This window comes from Rhea americana, unplaced genomic scaffold (genome assembly GCF_003343005.1).
Source record: "Rhea americana isolate MKP2758 unplaced genomic scaffold, rheAme1 scaffold_165, whole genome shotgun sequence".
NCBI classification, from domain to species: domain Eukaryota; kingdom Metazoa; phylum Chordata; class Aves; order Rheiformes; family Rheidae; genus Rhea; species Rhea americana.
In genome coordinates this window covers 445253-459221 of record NW_028185761.1, presented here as the reverse complement: position 1 = coordinate 459221, position 13969 = coordinate 445253, and the positions used below count along the sequence as shown (strand labels likewise).

Here is a 13969-nt window from a genome sequence, read left to right as displayed (position 1 = left end):
CTGAGGGGGGATCTGATCAATGTGTACAAGTACCTGAAGGGAGGGTGTCAAGGAGACGGGGACAAACTCTTTTCAGTTGTCCCATGTGACAGACAAGAGGCAATGTGCAGAAATTGAAGCACAGGAAGATCTGCCTGACCGTGAGGGGGAATTTCTTCCCTGTGAGAGTGACAGAGCTCTGGACCAGGTTGCCCCGAGAGRTTGTGGAGTCTCCTTCTCTGGAGATCTTCAAGGCCCACCTGGATGCAACCCTGTCTACCATGCTGTAGGTGACCCTGTTTGAGCAGGGAGGTTGGCCTAGATGATCTCCAGAGGTCCCTTCCAACCTTACTGATTCTATGATTCTATGATCTCTAGAGGTCCCTTCCAAACTCAACCATTCTGTGATTCTCTGTGATGTTCTCTACATTAGTTCCAGGATAAGAATGACATTTAGAAAGAGAAATAATGTGGATTCGTGTCTTTCCACTGTCTTCTCCCCACAGGTCATTCCAGACTGGAAGGAGCAGGAGTGGAACCCTGAGAAACCTGAGAGTTATGYGGGGATTTTTCACTTCCAATTCTGGCGCTTTGGTCAATGGCTGGATGTGGTGATAGATGACCGCCTGCCCACACTCCATAATCAGCTYATCTACTGCCATTCCAACTCCAGGAACGAGTTCTGGTGTGCTTTGGTGGAGAAAGCTTATGCCAAGTAGGTACCTGGGCAGAAGTATGAGTCCAATGACTGCTGTTAGCTCTGCAAGGCAGTGGGGCTTTGCAGTTTGCAGAGCAAACTAGGACATGGGCACCTCAGGAGTTTCTCTCTGTGTATATCCTCAGTTGCTTTGCACCACTGGATGATAGGTCCAGTGATGAAATGCTGTGAGCTTACCAGTTATCTGATGACATATCAGAGTTGCAGGTGTTTAGTGCTAGTGTAGCTGGTTACTTTGTGAAGTGTCAAATTTTATGCTGGTACAGGGAGGCAATGGGAATCTCTATCCTCCTACATGAGCTGAGAATGTGGTCTTTTKTTTTGTTTTGTTTTGTTTTCCAAGGAAGCAGTAGTTTTCTAGGTTAGAAGCAAACCTTTGGAAGAGTACCGCATTGAGAATCCCTCAGAATACTACCCAAAGGCTATTCATGAACATGATCTCCATGTCCAACCTCATCCCTTCTCCTTTCCTTGTATAGGGTTTGGTCAAAAGTCCTCACAAGCCTTAATTTGTCTTCAAGGTAGAATATCCTCCAGCTGCTCTTTGGCTGAAATAACAGCTATACCAGGGATTTTGAGTTTCCTTTTCTTTGTCCTGTGACAACAAGAATGCTACAAGCAGCAGAGGTACTGCTTCTTCACCATGTTTTGCTTTTTTCTCTCCCATCCATTGAATGGCTTCCAACAAATGTCTRTTCTCCCAGCTGCCCGAGAAACTGTCCCAGACCCCTTAAAATGTCAAGCTAGTGCTGTTGTTCCATCCTTCTTGCCCTCTTTCAGGTTGTCAGGCTGTTATGAGGCCCTGGATGGAGGCAACACAGCTGATGCCCTGGTAGACTTTACTGGTGGGGTCTCTGAACCTATTGACCTGACTGAAGGAGACTACACCACCGATGAAGCCAAGCGGAACCTCCTCTTTGAGCGCGTGTTGAAGGTGCACAACCGAGGAGGCCTCATCAGCTGCTCCATCAAAGTAAGCAATATTGTCTGTATGGTCACGGGTCTCCTTGGAGGCAGACTGAGGGTCCTATTGGCTGGGACCCCTGCGCATATGRTGTAAAGTCTGTCTGCACCCCAAATGCTCAGGGCTCTGCAGATAGATCTGGAGCCACTTTCACACCTGGCTGCTGTTTTATGGAATGTCTTYTGTCAGATGATAATCCCTGGAAAGACTGTCTTCTCCTGCTGGAGTCATACTCTGAAAACACTCTGCAGGGGGTGGAAGCTGTGTGACCAGATATCGATGTTCTCGTTGCAGACGGTCCACATCAGAGCTCATCAAAAGGAAGGGAACAGGCATTTTAGGATACAGTTCATTTTACCCTGTTGGAGACATCTAAAATAGGTCAGATGAATTGTGCCTAGGGGTTCCTACTTGTTACTATGGATGATAAAAGAAATCAAGCCTGGATGGAAAGCCTATTTATTTCTTATTTCTGTGTCCAAGATCCCACCCTGATCCCACCACCCTTTAAATGCTAGGAGAGGATTCACTTCCAGAGTAAGACATTTAGATGTCTGCATGTGGACATCTCCGCAACACTGGGTGCGTGACCTCTCAGTATAACCAGCAGGATAAGCTGTATTGATTGACAGTGTGGGAACTTAGAGATCTCATGCAGCAAGTGAGGGCCAGAAAGGATCTAACATCTAAAATGACACATGATACTTATCTCTCTGATATTTATCTCTCCCTGAGCAACAGTGCTCTTCTTTTCAGCTCAGAACAATCCACAGGAAAACTTGAGCTCTCTTTCATCCCAGTCCCTGCCAGGTAATTGCCCTCCCTATAGCCAAGATAGAGAGCTCTATGAAGGCAAAAGCTGAAATTCAAAGCGGCAACCAGGGTGCAAGCAAAWGCAATCACGTCTGCTCTGATATGAGCACCATCTGTGTCTCCTTGCCCAGGCTACGTCAGCAGCAGACATGGAGGCCCGCCTGGCATGTGGGCTGGTGAAGGGCCATGCATACGCGGTGACGGATGTGCGGAAGGTCCGCCTAGGGCATGGCCTGATGTCCTTCTTCAAGTCAGAGAAGCTGGACATGATCCGCATGCGCAACCCATGGGGTGAGCGGGAGTGGAACGGCCCTTGGAGTGACACGTGAGTAGGGCAAGCAACATCATTGCCTGCTTTTGATGGAGAAGGTTGGGCTAAAGCAAGCCTTGAGGTGTAAGTCAGTTTGGCTACATCCACTCCAGTAGTGTCCTACATGGACATTGCCATTRTAGGGGCAGTTGTGGGTTGCTGCTTCAACACATGACCTAGCCCTGCTGTTTTGCTAGGGTAGATACAGCCCTTGCATTAGGGTTGTAAGAGGGTAGCTGAGCTTGCAAAGCTTTCTTTGTGTCATTGAGGTTCTAGTGGTTGTTGTGGTGAAATCACCAGCATTTTCATACAAGATAAAGRATGGTTGTAGCTCAGCTTTGTGCTCTCAATCCTATTCCAACCAAAATAGTACTCAGCATAGGAGGCTTCTGGCACCACTGACTGCTATGGGACATGAGGCCATATGAAACAAGGGCCAGAGCCTTTGGCCAGAATCACAACATTTGAGACAGCAGCAGCCAAACAAAATCTGGCTGAGATGGGTCCAGCTACAGTGGTCAGGAGGAAAGTTAAAGCACCAAGTCATACTGCATTCCGCCCATCTTTGGAAAAATGTGCTAAAAAGACCAGTGCAGAGACTGGATTAGTTTATGCCATCCCTGAGGACAAGCCTGCACCCCTTTCTCTGGTCTAAAGGCCTGTTGCATGGCATGAGCTTTATGTAGGCTTCATGCCCTTGACAGATCCTACTAAGGCAAAGTAGCCCCTTGAATTCCTGTATGTCCCCTTGCCCTCACAGTAATGATCATGCATTCTTCCCATAGCTCTGAGGAGTGGCAGAAAATAAGCAAAAGTGAGAGAGAGAAGATGGGAATGACGGTGGAAGATGATGGAGAGTTCTGGTGAGTCCCTAATGGGTTCCCCGCATGAGCCGTGTCAAGAAAGTGCTCCCACCCCATGAGGGGTAAGAGTCATTTCCATACACCAGTTATCCAGAGCAAAGGGCCACCCAAGCTCTGGAATCTTTAGTGAAACATGTTCCTTGAGCCCATAATTAGCTTTAAATGGTTGTGGTCCCTTTTACTAGGGCACTTGAAGTGTCCTGTGGCAATGGTATGAATGTGCTAATAGACTCGCAGGTACACAATTCAATACAAAGTGTACCCATAAGTGGAGGAAGGGCCACCACTCTACTCCTCCCACTCCAAAAACATATGGTGCTATTACTTGAACTGAAGGAGTTCACTGCATTCATGCAGAAAGGTATTGCTATCCCTTTTGTTTGTCATCTGCCATCAGAGACTACCTCCAYGTGGGCTCTCCAGAGCAGATAATCAAGAAATTCCCTGCAGAAATTTCCTTCCCAGAGGAAGGGAACAGTACAACACAGCTCTGCCCTTTGCTGTCTTAGGATGACCTTTGAAGACTTCTGCAAATACTTCACAGACATCATCAAGTGCCGTCTCATCAACACATCCTATCTGAGCATCCACAAGACCTGGGAGGAGGCAGTGCTACGTGGGGCATGGACAAGAAGTGAAGACCCCTTGAAGAACCGCTCTGGAGGCTGCATCAACCACAAGGACACCTTTCTGCAAAACCCACAAGTGAGTCACAGAGCAGAGGGCCTTCCAGAGCCTCACACATACTTCCAGGGCTTTAAGTCTCCTACAGGGACCTAGAAGGCCAAAACAGCTACTAGACTCAATGCTACCTCTGTACTAGTAAATTAACTGTGTCCAGGACCATTTTCTGACTGAGATCCCAGGCACAGCATGACCAACATCCAAACCAACACTCTTAATCTTATYCCTGTTAACAGAGAAACTGCATCCAAGTCCTTAGTGTAGAGAGCCCCTGGCACAAGCAGACTTCAAACTGTACCATGATGTGGATGTGGGAGAGTGTTAGCTGGTGTTAGTCAACCAGAACCAGGACCCATTTCTAGCAATATAGATATCCAGATGATCAAATTCCAGTTCCTTTGTTCAAACCTTGATGCTGTTATATTTACTAGGACAGATGTAGCCTCTTGGGACATTTCTTCTAACTGGACTTTCAGAAAAGGCCTTGCCCTCGAGTTAATCTCCTGGAACAAGCTATTCTGGCCTGCTCTGAACTAGGATTCTCAGTAACATGCAAGACAAGTTCCTGTTAGCCCTGACAAGTAGATGGAGGACAGTCTGGTCCATTGTAGAAGCTGTCATCATGGATGTGGGAAGGTTGTCCTCTGCTTCCAGCTGTGTGTTAGCCTTCCTATGCTTCTTAGGTCTCTGTTAACATCAGTCCCCTTTTCCATGCCTTTGATGGACTTTTGTGGCAGACTGCAAGGGGTGAAATGCTTTGATACTAGACTRCATCTAGACTCCTTGGATCCTGCAGGGCAATTCAGCCACCAGCCCTGGATTTGCCAGTTTTTTATAAGATGGACCAAAGGGGTCTCTGGCTTGGTAAGATGGTGCCAAGTCCCAAGAGCAGTGGGTGCAGGGTCTTAATGCTGGAGCTGAAGCCAGGTTGTCCTTGCAGYGAGGCTGGTGGGGAGAAGCTGAGGTTAACTCCATTGTGTGTCCATCGCACCCATGCCCAGTGCTCCTGTCTTAGTAGAACGCCTCCCTTACCTTCCTCCTTTTGCTTCTAGTACGTGTTTGATGTTAAGAAGGCAGAAGATGAAGTACTGATCTCCATCCAGCAGAAGCCAAAAAGGACCAGCCGCAAAGAGGGCAAAGGCGAGAATTTGGCCATAGGCTTTGATATCCATAAGGTAGACCATGAATCCTTCATGCTGGCTAGAAACCCCCCGGTAGATATGTTAGAGGTGGAGTGATATCCCAGTCCTGCATGACAACTGGTATCATGCATTTAATCATTACACTGGTTGCCTGTGGTGTACCTTCAGCCCACCCTGCAATCCTTCAAGTGATAGTGAAGAGATAGCTACATAAAGACATAAAGACTATGTCTGAAAAAGTATATGGGGAACAGTTCCTGCTCTGTCTTGGTAAAAAACAGTTAAATCATCAGAGTAAGGGAGAAAGATGGACAAGAACAGGCATCAACTCCTGACACCTGCCTGGGTTGTGCTTTAGGGCATCCATGCATAGGGACTGTAGCTCTTATCTCCTCTCTCCCCATCTCYGAGCACAGGTTCCACCTTGCACCCAAAACCCTCACCTGGTTCACACTTCCTTCGGCTGATACAATCCCCAGAAAGGATTACAATTTCCTTACTACACCACAGTTTGTCAGGAAAAAGCTTTCTTCATTCATATTGAACGAGATTTTCTACAAATCTGGAGTGTTAAATCATCTGAGCATAATAAGTAACATGAGTATGTTGCTGCCTAGTATAATYGTGTCTGACATTGGAGGCTACAGAGGTAGGGAAGAGACTGACACTCCGTCCAAACTCTTCAGTGTAGTAAAGATTTCAGATTGGCAGTGACAGTGCAGGCAGGTTTTCYCTGCTAAAAGCAATAGTTTGTCTGTACCTCCAAGTGTTGAAATCCATTAGACTGATCCTCTTGTGTTGCTTGCTGGGACCTTGGTGCCAGGCAGCGATGTAACAGTGAACAAGTCTTTGATCCAACAGAAGTGAGAGAGCTACATCCAAGCTTATTCTCCATCTGACCCAGTTGGGACCATTGTGCTGACTCTCCAGCTATCTCTGTGGGATCCTTGCAGGTTGGATACCAATATGTTGGCACTTAACATGCTGCTGATGGTCACACTGTGGTCTCTGCTCAGGTTGAGCTGAACAGGAACTATCGGATGCACACCCTGCAGCAGAAAGTGGCCAGCTCCATTTACATCAACTCCCGCAGCGTCTTCCTGAGAACAGACCTGAAGGAAGGCCGTTACGTCATCATYCCCACCACCTTCGACCCTGGTCACACAGGCGAGTTCCTTCTCAGGATTTTCACAGATGTGCCTTCAGATTGCCGGTAAGGAGCAAGAATGATGGTGGGGAGGAACTAGTCATTTGGAGAGATCCCTGTGCTTTTGATATATGCTTGTTCTGTTTGGGATTGGTCATAGTCTTGCCTAGAGCTGACATTTGACTTCTTTTGAAGAGTGGCCAAGAGACAGGGCACATTTACAGCTCTCATCACAGTCATGCAGAGAAGCTACCAAGCATGGCTTGGTAGAGCACCCCTCACTCTAAGATGAGAAGGAATTTGGAGGTGGAGTGCAGAATCTGGCAGGGGCTGGTGTATAGTCCATCCCTCCCACTAGAGCAAATGCTCAGACTTGCCCATSGGGTAAGGATGAGCACCTCACAAAGGCAGCATATTTCTCCCCTGGCAGAGAACTGACGCTGGATGAGCCTCCACACACCTGCTGGAGTGGGATGTGTGGCTATCCACAAGTGGTGTCGCAGATCCACGTCCTTGGCGCAACTGGGCTCAAGAACCAGGAGACCCAAGGAGGTACAACTTTCCTTGCCTGTTGTCTGGTCACAGAGGAGATGGTTTTCAGTGAGAAAAGATATGGGTGATTTCATGAGATGGGAGGTGACTGGGATTTGCTTTATCTTCAGATACTCCTTCATTGAAGGAGTCTGGCTGTCAGAGGAGAAGGGCCATGGACTATCAATATCAAACTCCTTGGTGTGGACATGATCTGGGAGCTGTTACATTTAAGCTGTTGGCTAGGGTTCTTAGGAGACACTCCCACAACTTCACCAAAGCTCTTGACAGTAGTCCTATAAAGATCTAGGCTTTCCTACTGAGTAGGAGCAGTTGTGAAAGTCAGAAATCTTATTTAAAAACTTTTTAACATGAAGGAGTGAGAAGCAATGGAGTAGGGCGATGTGTGAGGGGGAAGCTGAACTATTGGTAAGGGATAGGTTAAGTTGAGCTTGCTGTGGGATGGCAYGGGTCAAGGACCTCTGCCTTTATTTTCTCTGAATCCTGCTCTACGTAGCTCTGMAGAGCCACACTGAGATGATTTCAGCTACTGTCAGCATAGCACACTGTTTGTCTCCCTCTGCCTCAGTCTCYAAAGAGTCATTTTTATGGTCCATGCTCTGACGCAATTTTGAGAGACAACATTTTTCCTGAATGAAAGACATTCTGTACCATGCCAATCCTGTGTCCTGCAGCCATACAGAAGCTCATGGCAAGAGCTCCATGTTCAGTACTCRTGGAGCATCTGGACCGAGAAACCCAGTGGTAGTGATGACTTGCACYGGAAGATCATTGGAGTAGAGGAGGAAAGTCCAGAGGCTGTGATTAGAGAAGCAAATGCCTCTTCACAATGGGAATGGACCAGACCCTAGMTTTTCTTTCCCCTCTTCTGAGCCAAGCATATGGGTCTGAATGTGTCAAGGATTATGCCAGCACTTTTTAGACATATTTAATATTAAAAAATGAAAAATTAAATTTTAAAATGTGAATTAAAATTTTAATTTAAATATATATATATTTATTCCAAGCTTATAAGCTACACAGCATATCACTGGAGCCCTGGAGGTAATGAGCAGGATCTATCCGAGAGCACATACTACCAATTTCCTTCCTTATCAGATGCCACAAAGGGAGTCCTCCATTCCTGTCTGGTATTTGAGGGGGGTAAATCTTGCCCTGGGTAGACTGATTTTTCTCAGGTTACYCACAATAGCTCGGTGTACCTGTAACAGTGTAGGGAGATCTGTAGCCAGAAGTATCTAAATTCTTCATAGAAASAAGATTTATCTTTCTGTCCTTCAGACAGGGATCCTGCAGCCATAAAATATGTTTTCAGGAAAATGCCCCCAGGAATGGCTTTTCCCAGCTATGTTCCAGCTGTTCTGCTCCCACAGCCAGCAACCTGCTGGTTTTGTGGTTTCCAGTGCAATTGCATCTCTCCCATCTCCCAGCCCAGTCCTTTCAGACTACTTTGGAAATAATGATTTACAGACTGGAATTTAGCTCCAGATGGTGGAATATGAGGATTTCATTAGACATCCCAAAAGACAAGACTGGTTTGGAAAAACAGCTGTGAAATCCAGCAGCTGCGTCTCGCCAGGGGAGCCATGGACGTTGCAAGGAGAAAATGAGGAGGTGGTCTGGCAATTAGAGAGGAGGTTGAGTTCCTGGCCTCCAGAAGGGAGTTATTTGTTCCTCCTTGTTCCCACTCTGCCCTTGGACAAGAAAACACATCCACCTGGTCTGTGTTTCCGTCATGTCCACTAAAGCCCACAATGAGAAAATGCAATCTGGCAATTAAATTTCCATAGCAGTAACTCATTCTCTACTGAAATTCCCAGAATCTGCACTTGCTTTGTAAGGCAGAAGTACTGACTAATGAGGGACTGCTTTTCTGTCTCTTGGAAGCTCAGGTAGCTTCCAGCTATGGTTTGAAAATCTCTAAACTATCTTGAACTTTCTGATAAATACCCATTTTCTCTGGTGGGGTATGGAGGAAAACTGCTAGACAGGACCTCTGGAARAAGGCTCTGAGGAATTACAATAGTTAAAACAAAGCATAAATTCCCTTATCTTTCCCTAGGAGCTGACCCTTATGTGATCATAAAATGTGAAGGGGAAAAGGTTCGTTCACCGGTGAAGAAAAACACAGTGGCTCCAGAATTTGATGTGAAAGGTCTCTTCTACCGCAAGAAGCCAGGACAACCTATCATTGTTCAGGTACTCGACAGATGAGCAGTCATCTGAGAGCCCGACTCACTCAGACCTCCCTATCCACTCTTTCCTCATGCTTAAGCCCTCTGCAGCAGATCTGTTTCCCATGGCTGAGCGCAGTCAACTCATGTAGCTTAGCCAGTTACCGTTGCAGCTGAGCCCCAGCAACCATGAGTCCATGTCCTTAGCCCCTCAGCTGCAGAGTGAAATCCACACCTTCAACCACCTCCACAGCTCCAGCTCAGAACGTGCCCCCAGTAACCTCATCTCTTCCCCAGTACGGGAAGGTTGGCTGCAAGGAACTGCCCTCCTGTCTGTTTTGTTTCTCCAGATCTGGAACCACAGCTTAATAAGTGATGAGTTCTTGGGCCAAGTGGCACTCACGGGGGATCCCAGTGACCGACAGTCAGTGCACACACTGCATCTCCAGGACAAGGGGAACAGGAGATCAAATGATCTTCCCGGAACCATCGCTGTGAGGCTGCTCAGTAGTAACATCCTCACTAATGTCTAAATCCTCAAGGACTCTTCTTCTAGTGCCACATATGTATATTTATACATATATATGCATACTCTCACACACATATATAAATATATACACACAGAGCATATATACCACCTGCAAGTGTATATGACCTACGCATGCATTGCACTCAACAGAGCCAATCTTGTGTTTTCAATGTTCAAAAAAATGGTGCCTTTTGGAGGAACCAAAATGATTCTTTGACTTTCGTCTTCCACAGCCCACACCACCACCATGTGTCCCGTGGGATCGCTGTGGGCACGCTGTGTGTTCTGACAGCCGGAGCAGGATGCCATGGTGCTGTTTGTTTACAYGGGGCTGGCATGCACATGCCACCACGCACACGCGTATCCACTGCAGTTCCACCAGGCACTTCTGTGCACCCTCAATGTGTCTACTTAATTTTAGACTAGTGTATGGAGAGTCATTTCCAGTGAACCGCCATTCAGTTGCTTATCTGCGGAGGCATCTCAGGAAAAGAGATGGCCAAGTGTAAAAATGGACTGAGGCTTTTGGACGTTTTCTGGATACAGGTTAACACACAGCATCTGGAAAGAAGAAGCACCAGGCCATTCCCACAGTCCCAAATCCCAATTAACAGGGRCAAAGCTATCCTGCTATTAAACAAGACTAAAGGCTCTATCATTTTATGGATCAACTGTCTCACACAAGCCCTGTTTAGCCCGACGCCTCTCTAAAGGTACAAAGCCACCAACAGACATAGCTGGACAACAGTTCTCCAGGGTCAGTTTTTGAGTTGTGCTGGTCTTCTGCATGTGCCTATTGAACTGCCTTGGTGCCTGCTGTCTCCATCGCTCCATGCAGTCTCCATCCCTACAGACTGAGCCCAGCCTTTTGCTGAGTGCAGGAGAGATGACAGAGCCCCATCGCCGGGGTGGATTGTCACAGGCGTAAGTCTGCTATGGATATTCAGCATTCAGAGAAGAGGAAGAGAGTGGTTCCTCTGAAGGCCAGAGCAGCAGGTCCAGGGGTTGGGGAGCTTTCTCTGACAGGGCTTAATCTTTGCTGCTGCATACATATTCCAGTGCGTCATTTCTCTGTGCCTCGCTTTCCCAAATTCTTATAAAAAACACTAGGATGTTAGTTTGTGCTAAAGGAAAGAAGAGGAGCACTGCTCCCAGTGCAGCCTGAAAAYGCTGGGCATATTTATGTAGTACTAGTGTCAGTGCACATCTCTCACTTTAATTTCTGGCCTGAGGGCCTGGAGAATTAGCTGCATTGGACTAGATCCAGTCTCACAAGCACAACCCCAGTGCATCTTCAGGGACTGAGCAGTCCTGTATCTAGGGCCATGCTCTGTGCCTTGTTTGCAATGAATACTGGGTTCATCCTGCTTTTTCCACTGGGTGGCAGAATCTGGCTTCTTATAAAACCATCCCAGATAAGCAAAGTCGCAGACCCTTGGCTGTCCTTTCAGTAGCTGGTCAAGGCAGGTTTCAAGGTGTTTTTATTTTGTTGTTTAGGGTTTGTTTTTTTTTTTTTTTTCATGTGCCTTTTGAAATGGTGCAAGTTAAGGGATTTTCTGTCAGATGTAAATGATTTTGTATGAACCAAATCTTCTGCAGTCACCTGCATGCAAGGGGAAGGGAATACACATGATGTAATGCTTCCTGTAAACAGCTTCTTAAAATCGGTACAAGGCAGTCTCAGTAAATTCTTACCTAAGCAGAATTTATCTGCAARGACAGGTTAATATGTATGCCTTCTTTTATCACAGAGAGCAGAGTTTCTGTCTGTCCTACTAAATGTCAATGTTTGTGCTGTATAAGGCTGTTGGTTTGGGTTTTGGTTTTAATTCCATAAAGATCTGCTAGGTCTGTAACATGATCTACAAAATCAGGTTAGCTGCCAGTTCAATTCTTGGTGCATCAAGAAGTGTACAGTACAACTTAATGGATTTTTGCAGGTTTTCCTTTCCTCATTTTCAGAGTTTAGATGTTCATCTCTGGTGGGTTTGAATTATGTTGTTGATCAAATTGCTCCTTTTCTTAGGTCTATTTTGCAGGACTTAGAGGCAGGCAGTGGCCCAMAGGATGCTCTTTCTGCATATCAATTTTTCCTGGCTTGTGTTGCRCACGTTCTGACTCCTGTTGCCATCACTGGGACCTGGATCAGTTTGGTAGCTTTCAGAATTGGCTCAAATGTACTCGGTTTGGTAAAACAATGTCTTGACCCCTGCAAAGGTCAAACCAAATCCTTGAATTTGRGCAGCCCTCTTATTCAGAATTATTTTGATTTAATCCCATTGTTGGGGGGAGGGGAGCTAATCACTGAAAATAACTGGAAGCAGCACTGATGGGCCAAAACCAATGTCTCTGCTTTATGGATTGGGGACCTTGTCTTAGGAGAAGACCTCACAGGGTTGTGCTCACAGAGAGAGGTACGAGGGAATGGGGTGCCTAAAAATATCTCACCTGGGAGGGAGAAGAGCTATTTAGGTAAGACAGAACATCGCAGGAAGGAATGAGAATACACCAGCCACGAATACTTTTAAGCTRGAAGTAGACGTGTTCTCATCCCTGGTGCAGGAAAGTTTTGAAGCTCCCTCCCRGCTCTTCCAGCTGCCTTTACAGAGGAGCTGTGGGGGCAAGGGGCAATGTGGGAAGATGCTGTGATGACAAGGGACAGGGACCGAGAGCRCCCTCAATACAAGGGATCTTGTGAGAAGTCGTACCTTGAGCATCCCTGGTCCATCAGRCTGTGAGTTGACCTCAGGGGAGATTGCTAATTCCAACTGAAGCTTTTCTTGCTTTGAGGGCATTTAGAAGTCTCATTCTCCYGATTTTTTTGCATCTAATAGCAGGCTCATACTGCAGCCTTTTCTTCAGTTAATGCACAATCTCTGGTGCCAACCCAGCTACCCAATTTGTGAATCTTTGGGAAATCTGAGCCTCTGAGAGCTTTTCTCGCTAGCAAATTGAGCTGAAATCAACCTAAAAAGCTACTGTGACAGGGATCAATGATGCACCATCATAGGCAGATGGATGTAGCAAGTACACCTGCATTAGCCTTGTTTTCTCAGGAAATTAGGCTATCGATAGCTTCAGCAAGCTAGAGGCATTTGGCCAAGGARTGCCCTTACTCTTGTCAAGAAGCACCGTAAGCCCCGAGGAACAGTGCTGGAGCTTACTGAGGAGGGGGCTTCCCCAATAACTGTGCCAATCTCCTTCCTTCCTACAGAGAATCAAGCCATAATGAGAGGAAAGGCAGTTTTTTAGTAGCCCTTTTTTATAAAAAATAACATATTATATCAGGACCAAAATGTCTTAATAATAGTTTTGTCCCTTTTTCTCCCCATTTTTAAAAAGGAAAACTTTAAGTTAGACTAGACACATTCTTTTCCCCTTAATTCCAAGAGTGTAACAAAAATTGCCTTTGTTGCATTTTTTATGTCTTGTTTTTAAAGCAGGTTGGGGAAGGCAACCTGCCTTTGCTAATGTTGATGTCTTTTCTATTTCAATTAAGCAGACAGAAATATTCAAGTCTTTTTATCTGAAGGATGGGAGGATCCACTTATCACTCTTCAGTCCCCCATGGATGGTGTGGGACATATCTCTGATTTATTGCCTGTTTCTTTTGTTAATTGTTTCGTTAGTCACAAAAAACTGTCATTACACTCTGTTAAATCTGTTTTGTGACATATGCATGTTAAAACWGTTTATCAATGTCTTCATCTCCAAAGGCACTGAAGTGTCACGCTGCACAAGATCAGAGAGTGGTCCAAACAGAAAGCCAACACTGTACAGCTGTAAACCTCCTATAAATAAATTGTGAATATTTTATTCAGACTCCATCCCTTTAAACTGCTGTGTTCTTCYAGAAAGCTTTGGATAGGCACAAGATGGCTCTGCAGAGCCCTTTTATTACTTAATTCAGTAAACTCCATTTGAATGATTTTCTCTGTGGACTTTGAGGCTGCAGCAAGGCAAACTGCAGGAAAGCTTCATGCCAGGTTACACCCATCTGTGTTCACTCGCCATGGGGCAAAGCCATGGGAGGAAAAGGGTCGCCTCCTCTGGGTGTAAACCTGGTGCATCCCATACCTCATACTCCCCCCCCC

The 13969-nt window shown here is 46.2% G+C and overlaps 1 protein-coding gene across 1 annotated transcript in view; it reads left to right on the top strand.

Annotated features, from left to right (window-relative positions):
* The window catches only part of CAPN5 (calpain 5), a 69581-nt gene extending 55884 nt beyond the window's left edge, over window positions 1-13697 (top strand). Inside the window, exons 4-13 of the mRNA XM_085300540.1 lie at window positions 486-694; window positions 1478-1670; window positions 2606-2799; window positions 3570-3647; window positions 4157-4352; window positions 5384-5506; window positions 6490-6686; window positions 7051-7172; window positions 9235-9371; window positions 9697-13697. Of these exons, the coding sequence (XP_085156666.1) occupies window positions 486-694; window positions 1478-1670; window positions 2606-2799; window positions 3570-3647; window positions 4157-4352; window positions 5384-5506; window positions 6490-6686; window positions 7051-7172; window positions 9235-9371; window positions 9697-9879 (1632 nt within the window). The 3' untranslated portion in view covers window positions 9880-13697. The remainder of the gene's footprint in view (window positions 1-485; window positions 695-1477; window positions 1671-2605; window positions 2800-3569; window positions 3648-4156; window positions 4353-5383; window positions 5507-6489; window positions 6687-7050; window positions 7173-9234; window positions 9372-9696) is intronic.
* Window positions 13698-13969: the final 272 nt, after the last annotated feature.